Source organism: Catharus ustulatus, chromosome 21 (genome assembly GCF_009819885.2).
Source record: "Catharus ustulatus isolate bCatUst1 chromosome 21, bCatUst1.pri.v2, whole genome shotgun sequence".
NCBI classification, from domain to species: Eukaryota; Metazoa; Chordata; class Aves; order Passeriformes; family Turdidae; genus Catharus; species Catharus ustulatus.
Window position 1 is genome coordinate 9,465,785 of NC_046241.1, and position 20,614 is coordinate 9,486,398.

Below are 20,614 nucleotides of genomic sequence, written 5' to 3' on the forward strand. Positions count from 1 at the left end.
AGTTTGTGTGTTTTAGACACCAGCCCAACCCCAGAGTGATCAATGGGGCAGGGGCACAGTGACACTCCCCATGTCACTTTGGGAGAACACAGTTGGCATTTGCTGAGGTGAGTGTGGAGAATCAATGTGCAGCACGACAGTCCCACAGGCTCCAAGGTCAAACGTTACCTCATCCCCTGATGCCTGGCTCACTTCCCAGTCCTGCACACACCAACCATCTGGAATTTCAGGTTTGGGACAGGGGGCATTCAAATGGGCAGTTCTCAGCAGCCAGATCACTGGGTCCTGCTGGTCTTTGCTGGCATGTGGAAGCTGGAGCAGAGCTGTGCTGGCTCCTTATGTCAGCTGGAGCTGCCACAGTCCCCAGCAGAGCCAGGGCAGGCTCAGTGGGTTCAGTACCTGATAAAGTGTCTGAATATGCACCAGACACAGGGCTGGGCTGCAGAGAGAAGCTGAATTCTCCCGCTCCTACTGCCTTGGGTCTGCTCTGCTCTCCACCCACTGCAGGTGCGAAGGCTCGTTCCAAAGTTCAGGTTCTGCCTTTTCGTGCCTTGCCAGGAAGATAAAAGGGTTGGTAAAACTGTAACCTGACCTTAGCATTTCGCAGCAGCCAGAGATAAGCTGCTGAAGGAAATACAGAGAGCAAAACACGGATGGCTCTGGGGAAGGGGACCCCACAAGGCAAGAGCTCCGTGTGAGGATCCCCGAGCAGGACTCGGGGCTGGCAGGTGGCACCGGGAATGGCTCTGCACTGCTGACCAGCATCGCAGCCTGGCAGCCACTGTACTTTTACTCTGCCACACAAAGGACCCCTGTGCTGCTGCTGCTGCTGTAGATTTGAGAAGATTGACTGAAGCTGCCTGTTATTTTTGGCTACTCCAGCAATGTATCAAAAACCTGACACTGGGTTGAATCTGGTGCCCTACTTTATAGAAGCCCTGAAAAGCAGATCAAGGACAGCAAGCTTGTCTCTCTGCATGGCATCTGCCAGCAAAGGGTGAGAAAACTTCAAACCGCTGGTGGGGGGAATGGGGGAGGCAAAAACGAGGCAAAATATGCTATATCCAGAGAGCTGTTTGCAGACTAAAAAGGGAAGGTGGGACAGGCAGAGACTGGGATGTTCTGCTGCCAGCGTGGCTGGTGAGCTGGTGCCATTGTCCCCAGGGCTTGCTGGGGACCAGTTTGCTTTGGAAAGAAGGGACCCCACTGGCCTTAGGTGACCACGCTCCTTGTTAGCCAAGCTCTGTGATAATGCTGCTTCACGTTTTCTGGATCCTTTGGCGCTGAGAGGGTCATGGCCACCTCTGTGGCTGAGGAGGAGAGGCAGGTAGGGGAGGCTGTGCAGAGAGTCAGTGTTGGAACTGGGCAGAGAACCTGCGAATTTTGACTCGTTTGTCAGCACCGTGCAGGGTGGCGCTGGCTGGAGGGATGGTCTGTCCGGGAATCCGGCTTGTGCGTCCCTGGAGGAGGCGAGACTCGTGCCTGCTGCCTCGGGCAGGAGCTGCCCGTCCCTCACTCTGAGATCTGCTCCCTTCTCCTGTGCTCTGGGGGAACCCCGAGTGTTCCTGTCACCTGGGGATGTTCACCGCTCTTGGCGTTTGCCCCTCCAAAGCTGACCGGCGTTTGCAGCCCAGGACCGGCTTTCTCCGCTGATCCGGAGCTGCCTCGCATGAGCTGCAGGATTTAGGCTTTGCTGCAGACATGGACAGTAGCCTTTGAAAAGTGGAAGAAGCAGCCATCAGTAAGAGGCAGGGGACAGTGCCATGTGGTGGTTTTTCATTTACTAGATAGTCCTACTTTGTTCTTGATGAGTAATGGAGGCATTTGAATACGCCAGGATGACAGCAGCAGTCTGGCTCTGGGAACGTGTCGGCGTGGGCTGGCAGAGGATGGTGGCAGTCGGGACAGTGGGACCATGCCGCGCAGCCTTCCCGTCTCCTCTCCGCTGCCTCACAGCTCCTTTGCCGCTCACCTGCTGCCTCGGGCCCCGCGTTCCGTGAGGCCGCCCGGGCCCGAGCGCCGCGGCCCCGGAGCCCGCCGGGGATCCCGGCCGGGAGCGCCCCGGTGAACCCGCGCCGATGCGGGCGCGCTCCGTGCGGGGTGCGGACCATGGCTCACGCGGGGGCCGCCGGCTGCTGCTGCAGGCGCTACTCCCTGCTGTGGATCGCGCTGCTGCAAAGGTCAGTGACTCGGCTCTCCGAAACGGGAAAGGAATGCGGTGCGCGGCCGAGGGCAGGGACAGGCGGGCGGGCGGCGCCGGCCCTCCCCTCCCGCTGCCGGGGGACGCGGCGGGGACAGCGGTGTCCTGGACAGCCGCCGCACGACTCGGGCTCCCGGAGAGCTGCGCTTTACCCGCTTTATCACAACAGAATGAGGGCGACGGGCAGGAGAGGCGGGATGAAGCGAGGGGTGAGCGGCTCGGGGAGCGCGGGGCACGGGCGCTGCTGTGAGCCGAGGGAGCACCCCCGGCCGCGGCGGAGAGCGAAACACACCCGGTACCCCCAAACCGAGCCCGGGCTCCGGGGGCGGCGGGCCCGGGGCGCTCTGCCCAGCTACAGCGCAGCCAATGGGCCGCGGTGGGGCGGAGCGGCGGCGGCGGGGCCGGCCCGGGGCGGGGGCCGGGGGCGGCGGGGCCGGGGGTCCCCGCCCGCGGTGGCGGCGGCGGCGGCGGCGGGAGCGCGGCATGGCCCAGCCCGAGCGGGGCGGCGGCGCGGCGGTGGCGGCGCGGCGGGGGCCGGGCCCTGCGGGTGAGTGCGGGGCCGTGCCCGGGCTGAGCGGGCAGCGCCAACTCCGCGCCCGGCCCCGCGCCCCGAGCGGCGGGTCCCGCACAGCGCCCGGTGCGCAGCGCGGCGGGGCCGGGGCCGGGCGGGCCGGGGGCGGCGGGCGCGCAGCGGGGCCGGGGCGCGGAGGCCGCCGCGCTGGAGGGGCCGGCGCTGACAGCCGCTCCCGGCCCGGCCCGGGGATGCGCGGCCGCGCTCCGTCCCTCGTTCCGGGCGTTCGCGGTTTGTTTTCATCCTGGGCGGCGTTTCATCATCCCTGGCCGGGCTCGGCAGCCGCGCTGTGGAGATGGGCCTTGCGGCTCCATTTCCGTGTGGTTGGTCCAGGAGGACACATCCTGCCTCGCCTTTGCCGCCTTATCCAGATTCCGCCTCCACACTGATGTTACGCAAAATTTAGGAGATAGAAATCAAACCGCTCATCCCCACCCTGCTCCCCCTGTGGAAGGTGGTGGTTGTGGGGTGCAGCTGGGAGCACCCCGGGAGTTCTCCCGTCAGTGCTGGCAGGGAGCAGGGGCTTCTGGCTCGGTCCCTGCGTTTTGATTTTGCTTCTGCTGCCATGGACGTGCCCAGGTGTTTGTTGAGGCCCTACGGTCCCTGCTCGCTCCAGCGGCCGCTGCTTTGGGAATGACTTGTTCCCAAGGCTCTGCTGTGGCTCGGGCTCCAGATCGGAGTGGTGGATCTGTCACTGCTGTTTGCATCCAATGTCATCAGATCTGGCACTATTTAGGCTGTTTTAGGCTGATGTGATAAAAAGGTTTTTGTTAATATAAGCGTTGATTTCTGTTGAAAATATCGTGTTGATGCCATTCTGCTTACGCGAGATTCCTTGAAAACATTTTTGGTGACTGAAATTTAGATGTATTTCTGATCTCCTTTTGCATTCTGCTCCTAATGCCCTTTCCCTGCTTTCCCAGTTCCTCTCCTCTTGCACATGACAAATGCCATCGGTGTCCTTGCTGGTTGTCCTGTGCTGGGCTTGCAGGCTGCCCCTGACAAACTTTGCAGTGGCACTCATGCTTGGGTGAATATCACAGGTTAAAATCATCCTTCAGGTTTGCTCTGGCAAAAACAACGTTTGGAATCTGGTATGAGCTGACAGAGTCCTTCTGAATGTAATTAATTTCAGCTATTGCCAGTTGAAACTGAGAACAGCCTGAAAACAAGGGCAGGCATTACGAAGTTTAATTACATGTCCTTTGTGTTGCTCAGGGAAGGTGTTGCGTTAGTGAGGGCAACCTTGTAACGTCGGGTTCCCATCCTGAGTGTGCTGAGCAGCGTTTCCCAGGCAGAGATCAGCAGCTGGAGTTCAGGGAACGGCAGGAGAAAGTTCAGGGCAGCAGGACGTGGGGAAGGGTGTGCTGCTGCATGCTGAGACTTCATCCCCACCTCCTCTTCTGCAGGAAAAAAAACATTCTTCATCTCCTGGCTTGCGAGTTCTCTAGTGTGCTGTTGGCGCTGGTTATTCCCATAACATCGCTTTCATATTTATTTGTTACACTGAAGCAGGATGGGGCTCAGGGGAGGAAGGGATGAGAACTCCCAGCCGCGGTCGCGAGGTCAGCGGGAAGTCGGGCCCGGCGGGGGGGTCACACAGGGAGAGCTGTGTGCAGGAGAGTGGGAACAGAGCGCAGCAGCACTGGGGCTCGGGTCACACAGGGAGAGCTGTGTGCAGGAGAGTGGGAACAGAGAGGAGCACTCCGGGCTCTGCACAGCACAGTCCGGGGGGAACAGCAGCACTGGGGCTCGGGTCACACAGGGAGAGCTGTGTGCAGGAGAGTGGGAACAGAGCGCAGCACTCCGGGCTCTGCACAGCACAGTCCCGGGGGGAGCAGCAGCACTGGGGCTCGGGAGGGACGGTGGCACAGGGCAGAGTCCCAGGTGGAGCTGGCAGAGGATGGGGGGTGATTTACTCCCATCTGCGACTGCTAAAATCCTTCTCCCATCTGATGTTGCAAATCAATTTACGGGAGTTGTGTACTTTGTTCTCAGTCATAACAAACCCCTAATCCCCGGGCTGGAGACAGATTTAGGCTCTGTGGCTGTTGGGCAGGGAGGACCCCTACAGCGGGCAGGGGAGGGGTCAGGGCTGCCCTAAAGAACCTGTGCCCAGCTGGGCACAGAAAAGAACTGTCAGCCTCAAAAAGCTGCACACGGGGAGTCTTTCCTGGCCAGGAGACGTGTCACAGAGTCAAACCTGTAATTTGGGAGATCAAATCCTTCTGACACTGGGGAAGCATGCACACTGCCAGCTCTGCAGCTGGTGTCAATGGGACTTCTTCAGCTTAGGGCCTGGGCTTCCTTGACAATTCTTCGATCTGCTCATGTTCTCAGAGCAGAACAGTAGGAGATTTAAGAAAGCTTCTTCATTTTTTCCCTCCCTGTGTTTCAGTGTTAGTTTTTGTGTCTGCTCCATCCCTGTGCAGCCGCCCACCAGGTTCTCTGTTTGTTTCCGTCTCTCAAAAATAATCAGGAACGTTTTCATCATAAAACCACAGGAGCAGCAGCCGGGTGGTTTCAGGCAGGTGAGGCTCTGAAATGAGGGCTGACAGAGTCGCCTCTTTGCAGCACTGTTTGCTGCCTCCATTGCCCAAAACCCAGCCCTGGAGTTGGGTGAGGAGAGGATGGATTGCCTCTCCGTGCTTGTTTCTGCAAGTCTTCCCTGCAGTCCTGGTTGGATTTGGTGATACTCAAGTGGCTGTGGAGGGCACAGGCAGAGGGGATACATCCCTTCACATGGTAATGTTTTATGACTTTTATTATTTAGCACAACAATCCTCTCTGATTGCTCTCGGGCAGCAGAGCTCTTTCTTTAATAACCAGAGACTGGCTGCTGCTCCGCAGGACTCGCCAGGTCAGTGCCAGTAGCAGTAATGTTATTTCTCTTTAGAACTAATGTGGTCTTTTATGAGATTTTTTTCCTCCCCCCTTCATTTCAACTGAACTTTAGGCAAGTAAAAAAGGATTAAAAAAAGGCCCTTGGCAAAAAGAACTGAATGTGCTGTTTGGAAAGAGGGTTCCTGCTGTGAGATGGCTCTGGGCAGCTGGCCGTTCCCTGTATTAAAACAAAGGTGTAGGATTGGAATTAGATCAGCTGACATAAACCAGGACAGGACCTGGAATACACAGCGAGTTATTGGAGCAAGAGATCAGCTGGCCCCACAGGCAGCACCTTCACAGTGATGGTGGGGAATGAATGTGAGCAGAGTAGCTCTGTCATCCTGGAAGTGTGTGTTCACTGTCAGCAGATGGTGTTCCAGGTGGGTTTGGCTCTTTGGGATGGCTGATGGACAGGTCTGCAGGGACTCAGGTGTCCCTGTCACTGTGGGTGCTGCTCTCAAGCTCAGGAAAGCAGCTTGGGGCTTTCTCTGACTGCTGGTACGAGGGGAAGTCTGTGGGGGACTGGCAGATGCTTTGCAGTAAATGGGCTCCTGCCACAATGCCATGTCACCGAGGGACACCAGCGCTCTCTGCTCTGGAACAGGGATTAGAGTGAGAGGACCATGAGCCCTTTGAAGGTGGGGGGTGGAACAGAGATGGGACAGAGCCCTGGGAGGGGGCTCTGCTCTGCCTGCCCTGCCAGGGCTGCTCTGGCAGAGAGATCCTCATCCCTGCTGCTGAGATTTCCAACAGCTCTGATGAATGACATCTCCCCACTTAGCTCTTGATGCACAGACAGATGCTGGGGTTTTAGGGCTGGTTTGAGACCTGCAGTGCTCCCCCTGCACAGAGCAGCAGCTGGTGAGAAATGTGTCTGCTGCTGACCTGGGCTGGATCCGAGCAGCCACTGGGGACTGAGACACATCATGGGAGCAGGTCCTGCTGAGGCAAGGACCTGACAAACAACCTCCCTAAAAAAGTCCCGTTCATTGTAGGATTCCCAGAGGCATTCAGCAGAGCGTGGAGGGATATAAACACACATTTGCTGAATCTGGTGAGAGCATAATATGTCCTGAGAAACTCCCCCTTGGTAATCCTTCAGATTGCACATCTGCACTCCCACCCGTGGCCGTCCAGCTGCAGTAGTTTTAAATGAAAAATAGACTTGTTTTGTTTTAATTTTTACAAAAATTCTTATGCCAGCATGAGGCGACGCAACCCAGTGACGTACTGAGTTGTGGGTTTATTTTATCAGTATTTATATTTGTCTACACAAGAATGCAAGTCTCAGCTTGGTTATTTGCCTTTTCTAATTTCCTCTGTAAAATATGGAAATAAGATTGAGCAGAAATGCCTTGATTCTGGGCTTATCTGGGCTGGATAAGAAGTCTCTACTGTCAGTTCTTGAGCTGCTGGATATTAGTTCTGCACTCAGCATCCAGAGGTAACTTGATCTGTCTGCCTGTATTAGAGTTAATTTACAGTATCATTCAGAGGAAAAGGATAGGGACCCTTTTCTCTGAAAATAGTGTAAAATTGCCACAAAGTACTGGGAAATGACTGTGCTGGGTTCCTAAAGATCAATTTACTCGCCATAGAGATGTGGGGTGAGTGGGCAGCTGAGAGAGTGGCTAATGGCATGGAGAGCCTTTGCTGGGAACCTGGGGCTTCTGATCCAGCACAGGGCTGTGCCAGCCCCAGCAGGGCTTTCAGCACCTGTTTTGTCCCCTCAGATACCCTGTGCTGGTGGCTGTCCTGCAGATGTTTTACTGCTGTCACCACAGCTGGTCCTGGCTGGGAAATGTCCCAAAGCCCTCGGGCAGGTGTCCCCAGGCCCTGGGGAGGAGGTGGCCCTGGCACTCAGAGCTGTCCATGGAGCAGCTCAGGCAGGGAACCAGCCACAGGCAGTTCTGTTATCACCTGGGGCTTCATGCATGGCCTGAATCTTAATGGCAAATCTAGAGAAGCACCTGTTTATCTGCTGCTGCTGCTGTTTATCTGAGAATCTCCTTGGGCTGTTTTCTGGATCCAGCCTGGAGTGTGATTTACTGGAAGCGATGAATTTTGCATGCACTGTTGACATTTCTCTCTGTTTTGGTCAGCTTCATTCTGGAGAACAACAAAACCCAGCACACACATCAGAACAAGCTGGGGGCATACTGGGAGCATTGTTGTTGGGCTCATGAAAGACCATGCTGAGAATATCACAAACTCCCCTTATTGTTGTCCTTCCGTGCCTTTGGAGAAGGCGTCACACCCCCGTTGTGGACGGGGACACTTGGGCTCTTTGGGAGCCCCCAAAGTGCTTGCCAGAGGTTTTAAAGGTCAGAGTTACCAGCATCTGATGTGGTGCAGGCTATAGAGAAGGCAGCTACTCCCTTTGCACTTATTTTTTCCCTTGCCACTTTATGGGTTTGCTGTGTTTTCCCTGGGAGTACTTAACTATCTTTCTTTTTTGTTCCTTTTTTTTCCCCTTGAGCTCTCTGGTTTTGCTTTAAGAGTTACAACACCATTGATTGTATTGGCTGTCTCAAAAATGGTGCTCTGCTCACTGTCTGTGGGCTCCCTGCTGCTAAATGCTGCCAGTGGGACTCCAGAGCATTTAGATCAATCAATAGGGCTATCACAGCTTTATTTTCCACACTGTCCCCATCCCAGGGATGTGTGTGACAATCAGAGAGAGCACATGAGCCCAAAGGCTGTTGGTGCCAGAGCCAGACGTGGGTGTTTTGGTGAGGTTCTGTCAGCACCAGGTGCTGCAGAGCTGGTGCTGCTGCTGAGACAGCAGTGGGTGCTGGGGCCAGCTGGCCTCTGATGCACCCACACTGCTGCACAGCACAGGGGGAGTCTGGTTTGGGAACACATCACACCTGGGAAGTCTCATTTAGGAGCACATCACACCAGGGAAATCTCCCTCAGCAGGTATGGTGCCCATTTAGAGTTTGATTCAGTTGTTCAGGGACCCCACAGTGTGCAAACCTCTGAAGAATTGACGCCTCAGAGTTTGGAAAAATTGTTCTACTGCTTGTAGTGACTGTCATGGAACCTTCAGAGTAGAAATTACAAAAGTGTAGCAGGCCCTGTTCTTCAGGGCCCTTGGTTATTTCATGATAAAACATTCCCAGCAATATTGTGCAGTTGTTGCTAACAGATGTTGGAACAGGTTTCTCTGGGAAGGAGAGCATCCACTGACACCGTCCCGCTTTTCCTGCAGATCCCATCTAATGCCGAGGCTGAAAGAATCGCGCTCCCACGAGTCCCTGCTCAGTCCCAGTAGTGCTGTTGAGGCTCTGGATCTCAGTATGGAGGAGGAAGTGGTCATCAAGCCAGTCCACAGTAGCATCCTGGGACAAGACTACTGCTTTGAGGTAAGGAGCTGTGCTGGGGCTGTTCTGCTGCGCTGGGGCCGCCTGGGGAGCCAGGTGTGGGCTGGCATCTGGGGTCTGGCTGTTACCAAACATTGCAGCTCAGAATTGCTACACAGAGACCATTTCAGAGGCAGAAAATTGCTCCCATCTTTCCAAGGAGGATCATATCCACACAATCAGAGCAATGAGCTCCTTGTAAGCGCTGTCACAGCAGAGCTGCTGGCACAGGTGCTGCACTGCTCAGGGCTGTGTATCAGCAGAGCATAAATTTGTTTATGCTCCTACAGTTTATGTTCATACAGATATTGGGAAGTGCTAATCCCTACTCAGTGTTCCCAAAGACATTACTTGTGGTCACAGAGCCAGCCTGCTGCTGTCAGTGGGAGTGTGGAGGACTTTGTCTAGAAAACTGAAGCTTCCCTTGTTTGGGTAAATAGAAAAATCTGTGAGTATTTCAGATTACTTTGACATCTGTTATGGCATGTGGTAAGGTCTGTGCTAGCAGGAGGGAGTAGGACACGTACAAGCCAGGCTGTAGCTGGGTAATTCAGCACAGGATATCTTGGGAATCATTTGTCCTGAATTGTGGATGGCAAAGTATTATTGCTCATGGCAGTGGCTGGGTACAGAACTGGGAAATGGTTTTCTTACAGTAATAAGGTGGTGGATATTTGTGTTTCTGTGAAGAGCATGTAACACCTGTTTGTGCTTGGGCACAGAGAAGCAGATAAATGGTGTAGCTGTGCTTGGATTGTGCTGTAGGGGTGATGGGGCTGCAGGCTGTCCTTGGATGGGCAGTGCTGGATGAGAACAAATGTCAGTGTTCAAGAGGAGTCAGACTGGAAAGATAAAGACATTTTTCTTTACTGAAAACAGCACATTTTGAAATAAGTGAGTTAAAAGATCTATTCCTTAAAGTATAAGTGGGTAACATGAAAACAGTCTTACAAAAAAATAGCCTCAAACATAAACTCTGTAGTTGACTGAGGTATAAATTTTGCAGGGCTGTTCATTCTTTGTGGAATTGAGCAAGTGCAATGGGTCAGGAGGGGAACAGTTTTGTAAATTATGTGTCCTCTATTGCATTCCACTCAAGAAAGATAAAATGAAGCTAGATGGAAAATGGATGTGACATCCATAATATAAGAGTTGTTTACCAATTCTGTTCAGCCCACAAGAGGAGAGGAAGGGATATGAACAGAACTTGTAGAAAGTTGAGTGAGAGGGAAATTACACAAGCCATGCACTTGGAAGGAGGAAGAAAATTTTGGGGTTAAGTGAGTTGGATAAAGAGAAGTCACACTGTAAAAAAAGAACGTGTTAATTGCTGTTCTGCAAATCCTGCAGAGGAGAGGAAGAATGCCAGGAAACAACAGGGACATTGATTTGTCACTGGTGGCTGCTCACCAACAAGCTCCAGCAGGAGGGACCGAGGTGAGAGCTAAATGGCATTTTGTGTCAATGCCTTGGGCTCGTGTCTCCTGGGAGCCTCTTCCAAGCTGGGAGTGAGCTCAGCACTGGAATGAGTTTGCAGATCTGAGATCCCCGTTGGGCAGTGGCTGCAGCCCCCAGCACTGGGTGTCACTGATGGACACAGAGGAGCTCAGGGGGTGTCCTGGGAAAGCAGGACAAGAAATGCCAGGTGAGAGGGCCCTACCAGGTGACAGGGGTGAGGTGTTGTGTGTGCCATGGGTGGGGAAGGGGCTGCAGTTGGTGCTGCTGCCTCCTCCCTGCCTGCTGGGGCTCTTGTGGCCCTGCTCCCTCGGGACATGTGTTGGGAACAGGCAGAGCTGCTGCCTCCAGCTGAGAGGTGAAGCTGCTGCTGGGCACTGCCAGCCTTGCTCAGATTTCACCTTCTGCCAGCACGGGTGGCCGGGCAGGGACAGGGACAGGGACAGTGCCTCGGGCCAGTTCCCATCCCGGCTGGAGCGGGGCCATCTGAGCTCACCTGCCCCAGCTCCATCAGAGCTCACCTGCCTCATCTCCATCAGTGCTCACCTGCCCCAGCTCCATCAGTGCTCACCTGCCTGAGCTCTATCAGAGCTCACCTGCCTCAGCTCCATCAGTGCTCACCTGCCCAGCTCCATCAGTGCTCACCTGCCTCAGCTCCATCAGACCACACCTGCCTGAGCTCCATCAGACCACACCTGCCTGAGCTCCATCAGAGCTCACCTGCCTGAGCTCCATCTGAACTCACCTGCCTGAGCTCCATCAGAGCTCACCTGCCCCAGCTCCATCAGAGCTCACCTGCCCCAGCTCCATCTGAGCTCACCTGCCCCAGTTCCTGCCCCGGAGCAGCCTCGGGCACGGCCGGGCAGATCTGACACGGCTGCAGATGGAGCAGAGCTGGGAGAGGAACTGGCAGCACACCCAGACAGAGACAAAAGCGAGAGGTGCCAAAGCCATCTGCAGTGGAAAACAACCAAGTGGCTCGTTGGGAGGCAGCTGGTGGAGGAAGGTGCAGGGAATTGTTCCTCCCTTCTCTCCTTCTCTCTCCCACCCTGCATTAAGACGTGCTCGGCCCTGCTCTGCCAGGGAGCACAGTCAGCACCAAGGCAGGGCTTTTCCACAGGCTGCTTTTGGCTTTTTCTGCTTACTTAGTTTTGTGAAACTTGCTTTTTTCTCACTTGCTGAGTACTTGGCAGTCAGTATTTACTTGTTTCCTTCATTGATTTTTTTTTTTTTTTAAATTACTCAGCATCATCTTCTTTCTCCTTGCAAGACTCCTCAGTCAGCAAATCATGCCATGCCATGCACGTGCTGGGTGTGCTAAATGCACAGTGGGCATCTCAGCAGTGCCAGAGGCTCAGAGCCCAGGCTCCCAGAGCCCATTCCTGGCCCTGGCTTTTGGGGGTCCTGGGCCAGGCAGGGCCATTAGGGCTGAGGGGCTCTCTTAGGTCCTGGCAGACCAAAGCCTTGTCCCACTGCACAGTTGTGCCTGAGCTGTCCCAGGACACAGCTGAGGGAAACACAAACTGTGGTTGCTCCAGTACAACTGAGCCTGTTGCCTCATCCTGGCCTTGCCTCAGCAAGGGAGAATTTAGTGGAGCTAAATTTAGCAGCAGTGAATTTGATGCAGCTGTGCAAACGTTGGCCATTGCTCGCGTGGCCCTTGGGATGGCTGGAGCGGCCGCGGGGCCGGGGCTGCGGCTGAGCCCTGCTCTGTTATCACCCCCTGCTACTCCATGCATGTCCCTTCAAGTGAAGCCACCCTGCACCTTAGGACTGTCTTAAAAAGGACAAGATTTTATCTGAACAGATTACCCATCCAAGGAGTGGGGATAATGAATAGGAAAAGTAATATTTCAGAAATTAATGAGTTCTATTAATTGAGTTTATCCTGTACATGAACAGTATTCCAGCATGTCCAAAATGTTGATGAGATCAGAATACTCTCTTTATAAAGATAATTAATATCTCATAAAGATCATTAATGCCATATGATATTTAAGTCAGAACTCAGTGCTGGGATCTGATTGCAGATCTGGGGGAAATTACATTTTTGGTCACACGTGGTAGATGTGGTCTTCAGCTCCCAGTAGACCAAGACACATTTCATATCTGACACACCATTTTCCCCTTCTCTCACTTCAGTATGACAGTTACAGGTTTTTTAGGTTTTGAAAGATTAATTTGGAATTGGTTTAAAATGGAATAATTAATTTGGCAGTGATAATTCATGTGTTTACCTAAATGTGGCAAGAAGATACAGTGACAATCCCATGTGCCTGCAGAACTCCGTGTGGGAAGGCTCAGGGATGGAGGAACATTGGCAGCAGCAGAGGAATGAGGCAGGGGGAGTTTGTCAGGAGAGATTTTGAAGAAGCTGGAAATGCTCTGGAGTGTGAAAGGATGCTGGAAAGATCCCACTGCTGTGCCTGCTGGTGTGGAGTCTGTTCTTGGAGCTACAGGAGAGCTTGTGCACAACAGAATGTTTTACAGGCAGGGTATGAAAGCGTGCAAGGGCTGGGAGAGTGTCTGTCTGAAGGGGAAATGCTCTGGAATATCAAGACTTGGAAGATTCTTTGCGTTTTTATGTAAAGGCAGAACAGGCCTCACTCTGCCCTGCTCTGTTCAAAGGAAGGGATGTGCTCAACTTATCATTGAGGTTTGCTAATGACAGATCTTAGTGAGTGCCAGCTCTGCTGTAAGAACAGGTTGGGCTTCTGGGAGATACATGAAATTAAAGGAGATTGTGTCTCCCAGAAGCTGATAACCCAGTGCACAGTGTGTAAACACAAACACTGGGAGATGATAAAGCACTCACAAATAACTCTGCAGGTTGAGACTGGCGGAAATGAAGCTCAGAGGGGAGTTATTTAAAGCACCAGCCAGGTCCATTCAGCCTCCCAGCAGAGCTGAACATGGTGAATATTGCTGGACAAAAGCAAATGCAAGGGGCAGAGAGCTGGAGCCACATTGCTGGTGGTCAGGACCAGCACGTGTGGAGGAGATGGCAGCTTGGGGAGCATTTATGTGTGAGGAGATGGTGCAGGGACCTCTTGGCTTTGATGCCAAGGAAGTTTGGTGTGGGGGCATAGGAAAGAAATTTGGGGCCTGTCATTCTGGGCTGCCAGACAGTGGTGCTTCCATGGACACAGCACGATTGAGATTCCTTGGGATAGCAAGGAGTGTGCTGAGCCATAAGGGACACTTGCACCTCTGGAAATGTCACTGCTATGAGTGTGTTTCTTAAAGCCTGGCTATGAACTCCCAATGGCCAAAGAAAGTCACACAGATACTACAGAGAATCCCTTGGGGTGAACCTGGATTTGTGAGAGGAGGGCTCAGCAGCACTTCCAGCCATGTCCAGGTTGGGAAGCTCCCCTGGTTCCCTGGGGCACTCCAGGCTCACAGAACCCATCCCCAGCTGGGCCATGAGCTGTACCACAGCCCGGGGTGGGTGTACACACCTGTCCCCAGCACCTTCACAACAAGGGCTCCAGGAGCCACAGGACATGAAGGAGGAAGGTGGGAAAGCAGCATATTTGAGCCCAATGTTCTGCTGGAAACAAGGAATGGGTTGTTACTGTCACAGGCTTTGGGCTGAGCCTGGAGGAATGCCAAGTAACCACTCTGAGTTCCAATTTATCTTTAGTTCATCTAAGGATTTGCACTCTCTCAGTTGTGGAACTTGGTGGTTTAAAGCATCACATGCATGGAGCCCATTATCTGGTGTTTTCTGGTGTGGAAGAGGAGAAGTAATTGGAATTTGCTTCTATGATTATTTCTGTGACATACAGGGCTGTCCTGTTTTTCCACCAGCCTTAGGGGCTGTTGCTTCATGCTTGGGTAAAGCTGTTTACTTTAAAAAAAAAATAAAATCCACTAGCATCTTCCCTAAGCCCCCCTCTCCCCCCAGCCACACTCTGCAGTGTGCTGGTCAAGACATAATCCTGTTCCTTTCCCTGTAGGTGACGACTTCATCAGGCAGTAAGTGCTTCTCGTGTCGTTCGGCAGCAGAGCGAGATAAATGGATGGAGAACCTGCGGCGTGCCGTGCACCCCAACAAGGTAGTGCCTGGGAGGAATTGCCTCTGCTCTACTTCAGTTCCTTGTTATTACATTTTATAGCCCAGTGCATGGGAGCAGCAGGGGAACTATTGTCATTGGAGTGAGTAAGTGGAACTCTGGGTCAGCCTTTTTCCCTATTGCTTTCTTCCACAATTATATTTACAGACAAGCGCCAATTATTCCTTCCCCTCTCTTCTCAGCACATGCTGCTTCAGCTCTTGCTAAGAATTGATCAGACCTGAAGAATCCTCAGTGTTGCTGTTACTGATGGTACTTGCCACTTCCATAGGACTTTCACCTCCCAGTAGCTGTGGGACAGATGTCAGGCAGCTGCCAGCAAAGTCACAAGGCTGAACAGTCTGAAGGGTTCACGTGTCAGCTCCTGACACAGAGTCTGCTCTAGTGTTGAACAAGCTCAGATTTCCATTTTCAGAGGCAGCAGTGAAGTCCCTTCAGTCCCTTCCCCAGCCAGTAGAGGTGCAAAGTCATCTCCTGGGATTTACAGGAACAAATCCTTCTCTTCACTGGAACACAGGGACACCCAACGTGCATTTTTATGGCCCACTAAGACTTAAGTACATCCTAAAATAAAACTTACAGCTGCTTCTTCCCTGCTGTGCTGGAGTTGGCTGGAGATTGGTCAGGATTAATGCAGGATTCCACAGCTGATGAGCTCAACCAGGTCTTCTGCTGGTCAGAGAAGACACAAATGATGGAATCCTGTGAACTCCTGGCTGTGCACACTAATTCAGCCCAGGCCTGGTGGGTTCTAAAGGGGCCCTCAGTCTCAGAGTTTGTTGTTGCCAGCACATTGCCAAATGTCAGAATAAAAAATGTCCTGTAAGAGCAGAGTGTGAGCAGTGGAGGGGAGAGGTGGCTTCTGCCTCTGGCAGCATCAGCACAGCTCCTCCAGTGGAGCTCAGTGGCTCCAGTGCTTTCCAAGGGCTTCTCCTGGTGATCCTGACCTGAGAGGGCTGTGCAAGGTTTGTGTGCTCACACTTAGCATGAGAGAACTCCTGGGAATGTGAGTTGGGGCTGGGCATGTCACTGTGGCCTCAAGGTGCAGTGATGAGTGGAAATCCATTTGGAAGTGTTTCCATCATCTCAGAACCTGCAGTAACTGATGGCTGACTTTCCATCTTTGTTTGAGTCCATAGACAATAAGCTCTCAGTATCTGACTTGATATTTCTGTCAGGAATTCAGTGTTCTTGTGCAGTTCCTGTGTGTACTTCCTGAACCTACAGTACCCCATTGTGGACTTCAGCAGAAATGTTCCTGCCCAGACTCCTGGGCTGAGCAGAGTAAGCCGTGGCTGCTGTTCCAGTGAGGGGTTTCCAAACAAAACAGGGTTTGCAGAATCCCAGCAGTGGTGCAGCTGCCAGTGCTTTGTCTTTGGAGTCAGTCCTGCAGCAAATACCCCTGGATATTCCTCCAGGATGAGGTCAGCATCACGAGGGAGCTCTGAAAGATCCGCAGTATTCTTGGCTCTGTTGTTGTTTAAAGATAGCCAAGGCAGATTTCTGTCTTGTAGTGATTCTCCCATGGGATGCCCTCTCCCATGATTCCTCTCAGTGTTTAATTTGGGTGCTCTGGACTTCTGCCCTGAAGTATGGTGAGGTTTTCAGACAGTTTTTTCCCTGCCATTCCCACATGGATGAGGTGATGCCTGGGTGTGTTCAGCTCCCTTTGTGTTGCTGTGTTACAGGAAACAGCATGAGCTCAATGCTGCTGTAAAGCAGCTCTGCTGAGAAAAGAGGAGACTGTGAGATACCTGTAACAGCTTCTGCTTTGCACAAACCATTCAGGACCACGAGGTTCTTTCAGATTCTTCAGAGGCCCTCTTGGCAGGGAATGGGAAATGGTACATTTATGATTTGGAGGGGTTTTATCTCCCTTGTTCCTTATATTAATTGGCACCAACAGACATGGAGAGCACGATGATATTTTGGAAAATTAACATAAGTAGTGTTATTATGCAAATTCTTGAGAGCCAGTATTTCCTTAAAATAAAGTGTAATTAAGCCTCTGCTCATTTAGCACATCCGAAATAATTAATTCATATCTCCAGTTTTGTTGTGCATGGCTTGGTGGGGTTTTTTTATTGACCTTTTTTTCTTTGCATCTTTTTTTCAGGACAACAGCAGAAGGGTAGAGAATATGTTAAAGTTATGGATTATTGAAGCCAAGGACCTGCCAGCTAAGAAAAAGTACTTGTGTGAATTATGCCTGGATGACGTTCTTTATGCACGAACTACCTGTAAATTGAAAACTGATAATGTCTTTTGGGGGGAGCACTTTGAATTTAATAACCTCCCATCGCTCAAAAACATTACTGTGCACTTATACAAAGAGACTGACAAGAAGAAGAAGAAGGACAAGACCAACTTCATTGGGCAGGTGAACATCCCCGTGAGCTCGGTGACGGGCCGGCAGTTTGTGGAGAAGTGGTACCCGGTGGTGAGCCCCAACCCCGGCAAGGGCAAGTCCCCAGGGCCCATGATCCGCATCAAATCCCGCTACCAGAGCATGAGCATCCTTCCCATGGAGATGTACAAGGAGTTTGCTGAGTACATCACCAACAATTACATGGTGCTGTGCTCGGTGCTGGAGCCCTCGCTGAGCGTGAAGAACAAGGAGGAGATGGCGTCGGCGCTGGTGCACATCCTGCAGAGCACGGGCAAGGCCAAGGTAGGACCCCCTGCCATGTGCAGTGTCCCCCAGGCAGCGTGGGGAGCACACCCTGGGGCTACCTTGGGAAAACTCAGCAGTTGGGCTTTGGGCCTTTGTGAATGTGCTCTGGTTTTCTTTTGGTTGCAAACAAGTTGGTAGCACACACAGCACAAGTTGCTTGGTTAGCAGAGGGGGTGGTGGGACCACGAGACAGCAACTGAGCTGCTTCCCTTCACTTTTCTCCTTCTGGAGGCTCAGGGGCCAGGCTCTTTCTGTGTAAACAGTCAGAGTTGTGAAAGAAAGCAAGAAGGCAATTTTCCAGGATGGAATGTAAGCAGTGCTGGCCTGAGCTGAGCTGCCTGTGTGTGCTGGGTATTCCTGGGGAGCCCAGCAGGTTCTGTGCTCTGCTCCCTCTGTGCTGAGCACCCTGCACAGTGGAGGCTGTGAGCAGCCTCTCCAGAATTCCAGAGCTGCAGGCATGCATGTCTCTGGATCAGCTCTTGGTCTTCAGGGTCTGTCCTGCTGCTTTTGGAAGGGGGTCCAGGGGGCTCCCATGACAGTGCTCGTTGGGGGTTGATGCCATTGACTTGCAGCTGGTGGCAGTTCAGCCTTTGTGGGCCACTTTGAGCCTCCTTCCTGTTAGGGAATGCCCTGCCAGGTCTGAGGAAGAAGCAGGACAGGAGGAGGCAGAGAGTGGGAGTTACTCCTGGTTGTAATCCATGAGGGAGCAGGCAGGGTGGGCAGGGCTGGAATGCCCTTCCTTGCCGAGGTGCCCAGCACACAGGGCAGGGAGTGACCCCTGCTGCAGAGCCTGCTCTATCCCTGGTGCCCGTGTCAGGGCTGCAGGAGTTCAAGCATCCCTGGTTTTCTGTTATGCACTCTGCAGGGGAGGACTTGAGAAGGGCAAGATGTCCAAAGCTTTTGCAGTGCTGAGGAGACACGAGCCCCTCACCTGAGGGGCAGTCACAGGGCTCTGCTTCCTCAGCAGCTGCCGGGGCCCGTGGCCGGGCTCGTGGATTAGGTTTAGTTGCCATCTGTTGGACACAGAAGTGGCTTGGCCTCCTGATCTAGTTCAAGGCAGGCAAAGCTCGTTGAGAGGATTGGGAGCAGGGCCCTGCTGTTGCAGCAGCAGAAAAAATAGCTCTGTTAAAGCCTCTGATCCTGGGAGTGCAGGGAAGGACCGTGGGGCTGTGGGGAATAACCGTGGGGCTCCACAAGGAGCTGTGGTTGGGCTCTGCTCACTCCTTGTTCCAGGACTCCAGAGCTGTCAGCCCATGGTTCCTGGGCACAGCCCTGCCTCGTGCTGGCACCAGGGGCTCTGCTGCCCCTTGCTGTGGCTCCTGCAGCTCTAATGCCAGGACTTTGTGGGAATAACATTGCCATGAAACACCCTGTCCGTGGCTTACACAGTTCTGGTGCAAAAGGCTTCAAGTGTTATCCTGGCCTTAATCACCATGGATCTTGTGTGGGCATGGCTGAGCGTGGTTGTCACTGCTCCAGCCTTTTTTCCTCTGCCTCTCAGTACTGGAGAGGCTCCAGAGAGAGCAAGTGTGTTTCCAGACATGTGTCTGCATCAATGCTTGAGATCCCAGAGGCTCTACACAGGGGACACAGCAAACAGTAAACAGGCTTGATGACTTTTCCCCTAAAATGGAGCTTCTGCTTTCCCTGCCTGTCATCTGCCATCAGCATTAGTGCAGGGTTTGGGGAGCTGTCAGAGCAACAGGAGTTATTGGAGCATGGGAACCAGGTGGTGCATCCTGGGCTGGACAAGCTGGGAGAGGGAAAAGCAGAAAGGTAGAAAAATAATGAATGAGAGAAGAAAGCAGCCCCTCAGGAGAGCTCCCCATGGCTGCCCCAGCACCCTGACCCCTGAGTGCAGGGACCCCCCTTCTCCAGGCCTGTGTCCCCTGTGGCACTGGGGAGCTTGCCCAAGCTAGAGATGGGTTCCTCATCCTTGTGCATCACCAGGAGCCTTCCCAGGGAGTCCTTCAGAATCCCCCCCTGCCCTGCAGCTGTGGCCATCAGCAACCACGGATTGATTTCTCTGATGAAGGGGTTTTGTGGCTCTTGGCTGCTGTAGCTGACCTAAAGCAGCAATTAAGGACTGCACAACAAGTGTCCAGTAGATTATCTGGGAACGCTCGTTAGCAGCTAATTGCTGTTGTGCTGTTTCAGGCCCTGTTTTCCTGCAGCGATTTGCTGTAAATACGGGGTAATCCCTTAATGAGGCCGGGATGGCTCCTGTGTGTGCCCAGGGCTGGGGCAGGAGAGGTGCCACAGGATGGGTGTGATGTGTCATGTGCCAGACACAGCCAGGTGCCTGTGTCCTGTGGAGGCAGGGCCATCCTTACCACAGAGGGGACACTCTGCCAGCCAGGTGTGGTTACCTGGAGCTGCTGACACCCAGAGTCCCTCCTGCCAGCGAGGTGGGACACCTGGGGCTGCAGGTGCGAGGGGAACAAGGGCTGTAGCCCTAAATCTCTGCTTCTTCCTGGGCTGCCTGGCTGTGTCACAGTAGGTTAAGAGGTGGGGCATGAAAGCAGAGTCCCCTCTGGAGTCGAAGTCTGTGCTGCCTTGGTCTGTGTGTGGGAAAGGGAAGAACTTCATCCCTGCAGCGCTGGGCTGGTGTGCACAGGGCGCGCCTGGAAAGCCCTGAGCAGCTGCCAGGGCAGTGGGTGGAGGGGAGGGAAGAGGGTTTTGATAAAGGTTCTGAGAGCAGGCACTCAGGGAGGGATGGAGCTGCCCCAGCCCGCTGGAAAATCTGACAGACATCCAGTGCTCCATCGGCTCTCAGATGTTCCCTGTGTCTTGTGGCAGGAAAGGCTGGAAGGGGGAAGTTTGGTGGTTGAAACAGAGATGTGGCCTCTCAGCTCAGTCCTTCACTTGTTACTTGTTTTCACCTTCCTAGTGAGAGCACTGATGAAGTGTTTGTTCCCTGTAAGGATGTGGAGATGCCTGATGATTTTCAAATGTTTTCCAACCCACAGATAAAAGTCATAAAGCAGTTCTGCTGCTGGAGTTAGCAGGAGTGCTCTGTCCTGCCTTACAGGGCTTGGTGTGGCCCCTGTGATGTGGTTGTGGATAGGTGGCTGCATCCTTCCCAAAGGACTTCTGATGTTTCCAAAATATTTCCCATGCTTAGCTTTGTTTCAGGGCTGTCTTAGAGCTCCCAGAGCTCAGCTCATGACCATAAATATACAAAAAACTCCTCTTGTCCAGAGCACTGGTAGATCAAACCCAGCATTAGACAAAGCTCTAACTAACCAGCTGCTCACTGGAAATAAATATTTGTGGTGCTGGGAACGGAGTGAGGAATAAACATGTGTCCCTGTTTGTTTGTGCTGTGAGGATGTGCCTCAGCTGAGCACATGAAGCTGCTCCCCCCGTGTGGATGTGCTGGAA

The 20,614-nt window shown here is 53.1% G+C and overlaps 1 protein-coding gene across 12 annotated transcripts in view; it reads left to right on the forward strand.

Moving 5' to 3' along the window:
• Positions 1 to 20,614, forward strand: part of LOC117005526 (DAB2 interacting protein) — a 158,616-nt gene that overhangs the window by 111,705 nt on the left and 26,297 nt on the right. For 8 of the 12 annotated variants that reach the window (XM_033077191.2, XM_033077192.2, XM_033077195.2 and 5 more), the window contains 3 exons: positions 8,872 to 9,025; positions 14,440 to 14,538; positions 16,673 to 17,227. In XM_033077191.2, coding sequence (XP_032933082.1) covers positions 8,872 to 9,025; positions 14,440 to 14,538; positions 16,673 to 17,227 — 808 coding nt within the window. Of the gene's footprint in view, positions 1 to 790; positions 998 to 2,082; positions 2,181 to 2,291; positions 2,410 to 2,712; positions 2,748 to 8,871; positions 9,026 to 14,439; positions 14,539 to 16,672; positions 17,228 to 20,614 lie in introns of those variants that run through there. The other 4 variants (XM_033077197.2, XM_033077198.2, XM_033077199.2 and 1 more) reach the window with 4 other exon arrangements.